The sequence below is a fragment of the Carcharhinus amblyrhynchos genome, chromosome 6 (assembly GCF_965287045.1).
Source record: "Carcharhinus amblyrhynchos chromosome 6, sCarAmb.v2.hapA, whole genome shotgun sequence".
NCBI lineage: Eukaryota > Metazoa > Chordata > Chondrichthyes > Carcharhiniformes > Carcharhinidae > Carcharhinus > Carcharhinus amblyrhynchos.
In genome coordinates, this window is record NC_137329.1 from 111946763 (window position 1) to 111959756 (window position 12994).

Here is a 12994-nt window from a genome sequence, read left to right on the forward strand (position 1 = left end):
AAGTCTGAACGGGGGTTGCCAAAGTGCAGCCCGCTTCACCACCTAATGAACAACTCTCTTCGCACCTTTACCCCGTTTCCTTTGCAGAACCAAATACATTCTCTGTCAATAACCATTTGTTTTTGCAGAGGCCTATTTTTCATATCTCTCGTGGGAGCGTGTGTACTAAACTTCTCCGTCCCTAGGGCAATATGGATTACTTTTTATTCAGGCGAAACAAACATTTCCTTAATGGGCAGAGTGAAGATGATTAATGAACAGAGCTCAAATTACAACGTTTTCTCTCAGTTTGACATAGCCTCTGTAGAAGAAATTACACAACATTACGAGCTCAATCACATTCACATTTTGTGGCTATGCAAATTACACGACATTACAAGCTCAATCACATTCAATGCATTACTTCACTGCTTTATTATGCAATATACTGTTCTACCCTCTAATTGTTACAAGCATATACAATGAAACTAGAGATTTTATATCTTTTTGAAAGGCTCTAAGAAATAAAATAGGCATCTTAGTACTGATACAATGTCAATTCAAGCAACAGGGGCACATTCTTAACCTTCAAACAATCTTTAATACAGTTTTTCATAGGTGAAGGTCATTTTTATGAGGGCAATGCTCATAAAAACTTGACATTACAGTTAACAGGCATTAGAAATGACAAGAAGCAACAGTGTCTTAATTCAATCATATTACAAAACATAATCCAAACACAGTGCAAAGATGTGGATTGGCCGTGCTAAATTGTCCCTCAGTGTCCCAAGATGTATAGGTTAGATGGATTACATTGAAGATACATAGAATCCCTGCAGTGCAGAAGGAGGCCATTTGACCCACTGAAACTGCACGAACCACAATCCCATCCACCTATCCCCATAGCTGCATGCTGCTAGTCCCCCGACATTAAAGGTCAATTTATCATAGCCAATCAACCTAACCTGCACATCTTTGGACTGTGAGAGGAAACTGGAGCACCCGGAGGAAACCCATGCAGACACAATGAGAATGTGCAAACTCCACAGAGACAGTGACCTAAGCTGGGAATTGAACCTGGGTCCCTGGAGCTGTGAGGCAGCAGTGTTAACCATTGTGCCACCATGCTGCTCCTTAGCCATGGTAAATGTGTGGGTTTACAGGGATAGGGCAGAGGAGAGGGCCATGGTAAGATGCTCTGCCAATGAGTTGGTGCAGACTCAATGGGCCGAATGGCCTTTTCTGCACTGTAGGGATTCAATGATTCCATAATCTTAAACCTGAAAATATCAGTAAATTAAAAGTGAACATTCCTTATCTTGTGTTTACCCCTTTGGGCCCAGCCAAATAGACCAATTCCAATTCTATTCCTGCAACTGGTGGTGTACTAAGGTAGACTTTTATCTCTTTCCATAGCTAGTAATTCCTGGAAAATGTCATTTGTCTGTTGGCAGGGGGTTATAGTTTGAGGAGTGACACTCCACATCAAGCATGGTTGACCAGGTGTCTCTCCTATTCATACCACCAGCCACTGGTGTGTTTGGGAGTACTTGCAGGTTAACACACTCAACCGGTTTGACTACATTATGAATGCATCTTCTTGGCCACAAAGTCCTGAGGCGGGACTCAAACCTGGAGCTTTTCACCATACACAATAGATCAGCGCAGAAAGAGGCCCTTTGGCGCATTAAGTCTGCACCGACCACGATCCCACCCAGGCCCTATCCCCATATCCCTACACATTTTACTCACTAATCCCCCTAACCTAAGCACCTCAGGACACTAAGTGGCAATTTTAGCCTGGCCAATCAACCTAACCCACACATCTTTGGACTGTGGGAGGAAACCCACGTAGACACGAAGAGAATGTGCAAACTCCACACAGACAGTGGCCCAAGTCGGGAACGAATCCAGGTCCCTGGAGCTGTGAAGCAGCAGTGCTAACCACTGTGCTACCGTGCCGCCCTAGCAGGAAGGGATGTTAACTATTGGGTAAGATCTCCAATGGACCAACTGAAATGGTCCATTTCTGTCTACAAGATAGTGCCACACAGTACCAATCCAAATTTTTGTGAGGATCAGAAATATTTTTGGTGGAAGGTAGTAAATTGTTAATGGAACATGTATTTTTGCAGCTAACCCTTTCAGGTACAGTTGGTTAGGGTAACCAAAGAATCCATACAGTGCAGAAGAAGGCCATTCAGCCCATCAAGTCTGTACCGCCCACAATCCCACCCAGGCCCTATCCCCATAACCCCAAGTATTTACCCTGCCAATCTCCCTGACACTAAGGGGCAGTTAATCATGGCCTAACACGCACAACTTTGGACTGTGGGAGGAAACCGGAGCACCAGGAGGAAACCCACATCGACATGGGAAGGATGTAGAAACACAGACAGTGACCCAAGCCGAGGATCGAACCCGGTGCCTGGCGCTGTGAGGTAGCAGTGCTAACCACTGCGCCACCGTGCCACCCAGTTTCCCCAATGACCGAGTTTAATTAAAGCACTGTGAATGCCTTATGAACCTGAACATAATGTCCTGCATGACCTAAAATACATTTTTTTGTTCAATACTTCACTTCATGAACAAAAAAAAACTCATTACCATAACTGCAAAAGTTTCAAATAAAGGAAGAGCTTACTCACAGGACTTTCAGATTGTAAAGACCGGCAAATGCTCCCATGGGAACGTGTGTCAAGTCATTTCCTGCAAGACGCCTGCGGGGTGAAAGAATAATCAAACACATTTTCTTCATGTGGGATTCATTTAGAAGCTGAGAAACACAATAAAATATTGAAAAATAAGGATTTCCATGAAAAAGCAGTAGCAGCTGTCAGGAAATGTTTACGGTAGATTTTGTCATATAGAATCATAGAATCCCTACAATGTGGAAAGAGGCCATTCGGCCCATTAAGTCTGCACCGACCACAATCCCACCCAGGCCCTATCTCCATAACCCCATCCATTTACCCTAAGTTAGTTTCCCTGACACTAAGGGGCAACTTAGCACAGGTCAATCCACCTAACCTGCGCATCTTTGGACTGTGGGAGGAAACTTGGAGAAGACACGGGGCAAATGTCTTTTTATTCCACAGGGTCGGTCCACCTTGTTGTCAAACGAGGGGCATGCACACGGTGGGTCGTGCGTGGGCTGCTCTTGGAGGTTCCAGGAGTGGCCTAGTACTTTGTGTCGTTGTGTGTGCTTAATCCTGGACCAGCAGATGGGCACCGCAATAGCTCAGTGACTATCACTGCTAGCTGTGCAGATACATGGATTTGGGTCTGTGTCTGTGGGAGTTTGCGCATTCTCCCTGTAGTTGCGTGAGTTTCCTCCGGGCGCTCCGGTTTCCTCCCACACCCTAAAGATGTGCTCTTAAGCTGATTGGTGTACCAAATTGACACTATTCTCCCCTGAATCTGGCTACATTAGGGGTTCCACTCACATACACACAGGGCGGGGTAGGTGTGGGAAGATGCAGCGGCATGGGCTCGTTGGGCCGAAGGGCCTGTTTCCTGTGCTGGGATGTTCTTTGTTCTCTTTGAATGTACGAACTCTACACAGACAGTGACCCAAGCCGGGAATCAAACCCGGGTCCCTGGTGGTATGAGGAAGCAGTGCTAACCACAGTGCACCGTGCTGCTCCATAATCACTTCTGATAAATAGAGCAAAAAAGAAGCATGGCATTTTGCATTCGCAAAACTGCATTTTGTACTTTTTTTAGTCAGCAAAGGAAATTAGAATTGTAGACTTCACAATTCTTAGTTTTACAAAGCAATATCAGGAACCACAATGGTTGAAACAAAGAACAGAATGATCAATGAATTAACATATTTCTACCATTCATTAATATAGATTGAACCCATCCATTGTTATAAGGTTTGATGGTTTTGCTACCATTTATTTATTAGTGTCGCAAGTAGACTTACATTTACGCTGCAATGAAGCTACAGCGAAAATCCTCTTGACATCACACTCTGGCGCCTGTTCAGGTACACTGAGGAAGAATTTAGCATGGCCAAAGCACTTAACCAGCATATTTTTCAGATTGTGGGAGGAAACTGGAGCACCCGGAGGAAACTCACGCAGACATGGGGAGCCTCTCATCCATTGACTCTGTCTACACTTCCTGCTGCCTTGGCAAATCAGCCAGCATAATTAAGAACTCTACACACACCGGGCATTCTCTCTTCCACCTTCTTCCATTGGGAAAATGATACAAAAATCTGAGGTCACATACTAACTGACTCAAGAACAGCTTCTTCCTTGCTGCTGTCAGATTTTTTAATGGACTTATCTTACATTAAGTTGATTTTTCTCTGCACCCTAGCTATGACTGTAACACTAAATTCTGCACCCTCTTGTTTCCTTCTCTATGTTTTGTCTGTATAGTGCCCAAAAAACAACACTTTTCACTGTATGTTAATACCTGTGACAATAATAAATCAAATCAAAGGAGAATGTACAGACTCCACACAGACAGCGACCCAAGCCGGGAATCAAACCCAGGTCCCTGGCGAAGTGAGGCAGCAGCACTAACCATGTGCCACTGTGCCATCCCATGAACACAGAGAAACTGCTGTTTATCTGCTCAACATGTAACGGTAGGTTATTACATCAACTTCTTCTTTGGGGCATTTGAAATTACAATCTACATTAAATAGAAGAACTCTTGTGTTGAAATTGCATTGCTGGACTATACAGTTTGGACAATCCTTTCATTCTTGGGCTGAGGTCCCCTAAGTACGTCTTTCAGTAACTTGTCATAGCTATTTTCATTCCTGCAGTGCAGGGTCAGTTCCCCAACAAAACATAAACATCTATTTTGGCTGTGGAGCGCCCTTGCTCATTTGGGTAAGGTTTATGCAGGCCACTATGTGACGGCTTGGTATTGATTACTTGGAAGCAGGAAGATATATGTTGTACCTCAAACTAAGTGATCCAGTCTGAACTCCAACATCTTCACTGTGATGAGTAGGAAAAAGATTGATCTCTGCATCTCAACTCCCTCAGAGCGATCATAACACAGTAACCACTCAATCCCCATTAACTTACAAATGAATGATTGTGTGATGGACAGAGGAGGAGAAATAAACTGAAATCCCCAATTCTTTTACCCTCCGAATTCAGTGCAGTTACTTTGGAGACATAGGTATATGTGTTTCTAAGTCCCCGTTTAGTGTGTGGTCAATTTAAAGAATCAGCTGTTGACTTTTCTAAGTTTAAAAATAAAGATTGTTTATTTACACGCTCACTCCAAAAATCTAAACCTATGCCAGTCATCTACCACTCAGTCAAGAAAGATACAATTAAAGAAAACAGTGCACTCCTACAAGTGTTAAACCAAAAGAATAGTTAACAGTTTGGCTTATTGTGCGAGCTTAGTCACTGTGAGTCTGCTAGAGAATAGAAGGAGGCCATCTGACCCATCGAGCCTGCATCGACCACAATCCCACCCAGGACCTATCCCAAGAACTACATGCATTTACCCTAGCTAGTCCCTCTGACACTAAGGGGCAATTTAGTATGGCCAATCCAGCTACCTCACACATCCCTGGATTGTAGGAGGAAACCAGAGCACCTAGAGGAAACCCATGCAGACACAAGGAGAATGTTCAAACTCCACACAGACAGTGACCCGAGACAGGAATCAAACCCAGACCCCTGGTGCTGTGAGGCAGCAGTGCTAACCACTGTGCCACCCTTTTCCCTTAATCTTAATTCTTTTCCATCTTTGAGTTGGATTTTGGGTGGGTTCAAACAGCTGAAGTCAAATATCCAGCTTGTTGCAGGTTTTCCTCAAAGAGATGAGACAGCCCTTGTTGAATAAGCAGACATCACTTGACCCCTTTGACAGTCACCTTAGCCATCATGTATATGTCCATCTTAAAATATTGAAGACAGTTCTAGCTGCTTCCATACAAACACAGTACATGTTTAAAGTTATCAATATGACATGTCTTCACTGAGCATGATGTCCCTCTGCCACATGGGGAATAAAAATGGAATCTTGATTACTTTTATTTACTTTGTTTTCACAAATCTTGATTTACTTCCTGCACCTTGTCTTCAGTGGGTTCTGAAGCTACATTAGGGTGGCATGGTGGTACAATGGTTAGCATTGCTGCCTCACGGCTCCAAGGCCTGGGTTCGATTCTGGCTAGGGTCACAGTCTGTGTTGAGTTTGCACATTCTTCCCGTGTCTGCGTGGGATTCCTCCAGCTGCTCCGATTTCCTCCCACAGTCCAAAGATGTGCTGGTTAGGTTGATTGGCCATGCTAAATTGTCCAATAGTATCCTGGGTTAGAGGGATTTGTGGGACAAATGTGTAGGGATAGGGCCTGGAGTGAGATAGTTGTTGGTGCAGTCTTGATGGGCCGAATGGCCTCCTTCTGCACTGTAGGTTTTCTTTGATTGCTGGGTTTAGTGAAGTTTTAAATTTGAACTTATCCTGGCAATCTTTTAGTGAGTAATTTTCCACTGACTGCACTTGTATTTCCCTTACAGCTTTTCCTAAGTGCTTTTTGTCTTAGGCCCTAACATCTCCCCTTTTCCCTACAGCTCATGAATGGATTTTTCCCCAATATATCCTATGTCCCCTGGGACATTACTACTGTCAGACAATGGTTCACCTTCTGCTCCTCTCTCCTGTGGTGCTTCCCCACTTCTGCCTTGGTGATCCCTACATGCTCTGTTGCCCCTTCCCACTTGCCCTGTAAGATTCTTGAAGATTCCTTAGACTTTTGCAGCCAAAGTTTATTTATTGGGGCACAAGTAAAGCTTACATTCACACTGCAATGAAGTTGCTGTGGAATTCCCCTAGTCACCAGTCCGGTGCCCGTTTGGGCCAATGCTCCTAACCAGTGCATCTTTCAGAATGTGGGAGGAAACCGGAGCACCTGAAGGAAACACATACAGACACGAGGAGAACGTTCAAACTCCATTCGAACCCAGGTCCCCGGCGCTGTGAGGCAGCCGTGCTAATCACTGTACCGCTATGCCGCCCCTTAATCTAAGCCGAATTTTGCTGGTTCCCATCAGTTTCTCCAGTCTCTGCTCCATACCCTCTGGACACAGGGTCAGCTGATAGGGAAATCACATGAGTTTTATTCCATGTTATCCACAGGCAACTCTAGAACAAAGAACAGGCAAAAAAAGTGCAACGTGAAGAGCTTCTGAATTAGCATTCGCAGGTTTGGAATGACCAACTTACTCTGCAGATAAACCTTAACTAAGGTTTTGCCAACACTGTTGATTTGGTTGCAAGTGGTATCCCTGCATGGTGACACACTGGTTAGCACTGCTGCTTCATAGCACCAGGGACCCAAGTTCAATTCCAGCGTCAGGTCACCCTCTGTATGGTATTTGCATGTTCTCCCCGTGTCTGTGTGGGTTTGCTCTGGGTACTCCAGTGTCCTCCCACACTCCAAAGGCATGCGGGTTATATTGATTAGCATGCTAAATTGACCCTGAGTGTCTCAAGATTTATAGGTTAGGGGGTTTAGTCGTGAAAATATGTGGGCTTACGGTCTGGATAAAATGCTCTATTAGACAGGGTCAATGCAGACACGATGGGCCGAATGGCCTGCTTCTGCAACGTAGGGATTAGATAATAACCTTCGCTATGAGTAGAGCTGGAAGATAGCAAATGTCCTTGAGAATAGTTACCAAGTTGGGACATAGAAGGATTAATTTCACCATTAAATATCAAATTCCAACAGATATCTGAATTGATGGTCATAATATTTGAACACAAACTGACCACTTTTAGGGGCACCCTTACTGGGCTTAGCTGCTAAATTGGATGAACCTGCTAATTCCAGCAAGTTTCTTTAGATGGACAGATTTCCCACACTGGAAATGCACAGGCCGGCCTCCCACTGGTTTATCATTCAGGCTTTTTTAGAAGTGGGAGACAGATCTGCCTCAATTTCCCTACTCTCATTTTCTCGGGAAGCTTTTTTCTGATTCATCTACCTCCACCGTATCTCTCCCTGGCTTGTAGGAGCTACTGAACCCAGGGTTAAGAGGTCTGTGGGTCTGTAGTCGCTGCTACGAAAGATGTTTCTCTGGTTTTCGGTCATCTTTGTTCATCCACATGGATTTTAAGGTTGCAGTTTTGAACTTCCTTAGCAGGATTACTTCCCTTAATTCGCCATATTTTAAGAGCTAGCATCACAGGTCATTTCTGAACTGTTTAATTCTTTCCAATTCAAGTAAGGTTTGAGCAGGCCTTCTGTGCAAATTCCCAAATCTCTGGCATTATGTCCTGCCACTAAATTATAAACTGTCCAGATTGTATTTGTTTGCTTGTTCATAGCTTGCAAAATTGTCGAAAGATGGCATGGGATAAAACTCATGTGATTTCCCTATCAGCTGACTTTGCATTAGGAGAGTTCAAATCTCTACTAGGCACTTTAACTGGTCTTTCACCTTCTAAAGGCAATGAAGAAGATTACAGTATCATAGCCCAATGGTCAGCGCTGCTGCCTCACAGCACCAGGGGTCGGAGTTTGATTCCTGGTTTGGGTCACTGACTACACGTTCTCCCCGTGTCTGTGTGGGTTTCCACCCACAGTCCAAAGATAGAACAAAGAAAATTACAGCACACGAACACGCCCTTTGGCCCTCCAAGCATGCACCAACCATGCTGCCTGACTTAACTAAAACCCCCTACCCTTCCGGGGGCCATATCTCTCTATTCCCATCTCATTCAAGTACTTGGCAAGATGCCCCTTAAAAGTCACTCCCAGTCTGCTTCCATTAACTCCCCCGACAACGAGTTCCAGGCACCCACCACTCTCTGTGTAAAAAATATGCCTCGTACATCTCTTTTAAAACTTGTCCCTTGCATCTTAAACCTATGCCCACTAGTAATTGATTTTTCTGCCCTGGGAAAAAGCTTATCCACCCTGTCCATGCCTCTCATAATCTTGTGGACTTCTATCAGGTCTCCCCTCAACCTCCATTGCTCCAGTGAGAACAAACCGAGTTTCTCCAACCTCTCCTCATAGCTAATGCCCTCCATACTAGGCAACATCCTGGTAAATCTTTTCTGTAACCTCTTCAAAGCCTCCACATTCTTCTGGTAGTGTGGTGACCAGAATTGAACACTATATTCCAAGTGCGGCCTCACTAAGGTTCTATAAAGCGTCAACATTTCTTGCCAATTTTGAAACTCAACACCCCGGCCTATGAAGGCAAGCATGCTGTATGCCTTCTTGACTACCTTCTCCACCTGCATTGCCACTTTCAGTAACCTGTGTACCTGTACGCCCAGATCCCTTTGCCTATGAATACTCCTAAGGGTTCTGCCATTTACGTATACTTCCTATCTGTATTAGACCTTCCAAAATGCATTACTTCATATTTGTCCGGAAATGTGCTGGTTAGGCACATTGGCCATGTTAAATTCTCCCTCAGTGTACCCGAACAGGTGCCAGAGTGTGGCAATTAGAGGATTTTCACAGTAACTTCATTGCAGTGTTAACGTGAGCCTACCTTTGACCTTAAATAAATAAGCTTTAAAACTTAAATAAAATTTAAACTGAAATTTGCATATGAACTGGGAATACTTCAAAGAAATCAAAGCGTGTCTCTGAGGTTAAATTACCAGTGGTGCCTTCAATGTATAAAGACAACTTTCCTCTCAACAACTTTTCCCTGGCCAGCACAATCTCTTGTATATCACAGTCATCTTGTGCTAACAATTTTTTCTACAGTTGGAAGGTTCTCTCTCTCTCTCAGAGCTCATTTTCCACTGCATTTCCCAGCCCTCAATTCTTGCCTGAAACTCTAATTTTTCAAGGTGAATTTTGGCTAAATTTGCTGTTTCTGCTTTCATATTGTCTGCTGCTTCTGTAATTCTGGGCTGAGGCCAAGGTACACACCCGGCATGCCAGCATCTTCAGCGCCTCAGGGACCTCATGCCCATTCTTCTCGGATTAACATCCATTTGATCAGCTATTGCTTTCAGCTGTTCCATTGTGAGGGCTGTTAACTTCTCCCGAGTTCAATCCCTCCTGTTCTACGCATGATTTTGCACCAAAACCGGTCATGCAATTTCTGGTGTTAACACACAAAATCTGCTGCTGAGGGTTTTGTTTGAGAAATTGTCTCAGTTATTTAACTTTCTCTTCTCCCAGTTATTCTTCTAATGTCAAATACCACTCTTATTCATCCCGTTGGTTCAAAGCGCAGCAAACAATTCTGTTATGGAAAGGAGAGAGTAAGTAAACTGACATCCCCAATTCTTCTCACTGACTCTTTGCAATGAGTGTGGAAATGATGTTGTGTGTGCTTCTGAGCCCCTGTTTAGCATGCGGAGGCACAGTGGCATTGTAGTTAGCACTGCTGCCTCACAGTGCCAGGGACCTGGATTCGGTTCCTGGCTTGGGTGTCTGTGCGGAGTCTGCATGTTCTCCCAATGTCTGTATGGGTTTCCTCCAGTGCTCTGGCTTTCTCCCACAGTATGAAAGATGTACTATTTAGGTGCATTGGCCATGTTAAATTCTCCCTCAGTGTACCTGAACAGGTGCCAGAGTGTGGTGGCTCAGGGACTTTTACAGTAACTTCATTGCATTGTAAGCCTACTTGTGACACAAATAAATAAAAGAAACAGCCGTAGACTTGCGCGTGTTTAAGCCATGAATATGATGTGCCTTCAATGGTAGTTAAATAAGTGGCTGAGACAATATGAACATCAACATTAATGTGCAGAATGCACACACAATTCTCTCTTTTCTCTTTGTATTATCGTGTTCGCATGCAATGAACTGGATTTTGCAATCATTGGTGAGGGAACAACACTCGCAGTTCACTGTTGTGAGAACTACCCATAAACGTGCAGGCTTGTTAGTGGCACGCTATTGTCATCTGATACAACATCATGTTCCCTATAGGGGATCTGGAGCAAACAACAGTGTGTCTCTTCAACCAATGGGAAAGTAAGGAAAAAAACTAAATTCTGGAGGAATGAGGCTCCACACTTGTAAAGGTTAAAGGTTAAACCACACTCTGGCACCTGTTCAGGTACACTGAGGGAGAAGTTAACATGGCCAATGCACCTAAATAGTACATCTTTCATACTGTGGGAGAAAGCCAGAGCACTGGAGGAAACCCATACAGACATTGGGAGAACATGCAGACTCCGCACAGACACCCAAGCCAGGAACTGAATCCAGGTTCCTGGCACTATGAGGCAGCAGTGCTAACTACAATGCCACTGTTAATGCAAAAGAGGTTGCTTGGCAATCATTATGGTGTATTGTGCTGTTAAAAACTCACTTACACCTGTACACACCTCCCTTAATGTTTTCTGTTGTGGTATTTTATTTATTAGTGTCACAATTAGGCTTACATTAACACTGTAATAAAGTTACTGTGAAAATCCACTAGCTGCCACACTCAGGTGCTAGTTCAGGTACACTGAGGGAGAATTTAGCATGGCTAATGCACCTAACTAGCGCTTAATGGATAAGGAAAGCAATTATAACAACTTCTCATTATTACAGTGATTTCAATATCAAGCCTCTCAACAAAGTATCAGCGGAGGAATAGGGCAAAAGCAAATTACTGTGGATGCTGGAATCTGAAACCAAAAGAGAAAATGCTGGAAAATCTCAGCAGGTCTGGCAGCATCTGTAGGAAGAGAAAAGAGCTGACATTGAGTCCAGATGACCCTTTGTCAAAGGAACAGGGCATCCTGGACCACAACTTCTACATTTCCACATTTAATGATACATAGGTGTACCGTATTCTGTAACTTACTATCCAATTTATTCCATAATAACCGAGTTCATTAACCTCATTTTTTCCAAACAGAAATTTGGGATCACTGTGTTTCCATGGTGTTACTCCTGAATATTAGTGCTGCCTAGAAACTTTCTATGGTTAGCTGGACAAATTTACCCACAACACTGCAACAAGGAATAAAGGAGAAGCCCAATTCATCATGTCTGATCCTGAGGGTAAGACACTTGAACAGTTTTCCTCTTGGCACTGTTTATGAATGTTAATTTTCTTTTCTGTTTCTGTCTTGGATCATTGGTTCTGCTTTAAATTCCAGTAGCCAGGCCAAAGAAGCTATATGTGCTTTTAATTCAAAGCTGCATTCCTGTGGCTTGGGGTCCATTTCCTCGCCACTAGTTGAGTGATGGACATGTTAATATGTCTGCTGGTGGCTTGACATTATTTCCCTGCTATGAATTGAGTGGCTGTGGATGTTGATGCTGCAGACCTCCCGCATACAATGATTAAAAAAAAAAATTTGAAAGCTAATTGGTGTCATTTTCTCCATAGAATTTGTGTTGTTCCATTTTTAACTGTGCCCAGATCCACAGAATACAGTTACGCTACAGCTACCAGTCAGGGGAGGCTATGGCCTAGTGGTATTATCACCAGATTATTAATCCAGAAATTTAACTAATGTTCTGGGGACCTGGGTTCGAATCCTGCCACGGCAGGTAGTGGAATTTGAATTCAATAAAAAAACCTGGAATTAAGAATCAACTGATGACCATGAAACCATCGCCAATTATTGGAAAAACCATTTGGTTTACTAACGTTCTTTGGGGAAGGAAGTCTGCCATCCTTACCTGGTCTGGCCTACCTGTGACTCCAGAGCCACAGCAATGTGGCTGGCTCTCAACTGTCCTCTGAAATGGCCTAGCAACCCATTCAGCTCAAGGGCAATTAGGGATGGGCAATAAATGCTGGCCCAGCCAGCGACGCCCATGTCCTAAGAATTAATTTAAAAAGTCCAAGTTTGGTAACCAATTGTATATTGCCTAACTATGATTTGTCAAGATCCAAGAGAAAGTACTGCTCATACATACATAATTATCTTTTAAATTTATTAAGAGTGTAGGCAATCAGTGTATTTAAATATGTTCTGGATACCTTGATAACATTTGCATTGGCCCTCTGAGCTTCTTTGAACCTAATATGATGTTTTATTGGAGCTGTACTTGGTTGAATGTTAACTAACCCAAGGGATATGAAACTGTGTTTAC

At 43.6% G+C, this 12994-nt stretch overlaps 1 protein-coding gene across 1 annotated transcript in view; it reads right to left on the reverse strand.

Annotated features, from left to right (window-relative positions):
- The window catches only part of LOC145344374 (leucine-rich repeat-containing G-protein coupled receptor 5-like), a 156702-nt gene that overhangs the window by 74099 nt on the left and 69609 nt on the right, over window positions 1–12994 (reverse strand). Inside the window, exon 3 of the mRNA XM_080191500.1 lies at window positions 2628–2699. Within this exon, the coding sequence (XP_080047626.1) occupies window positions 2628–2699 (72 nt within the window). The remainder of the gene's footprint in view (window positions 1–2627; window positions 2700–12994) is intronic.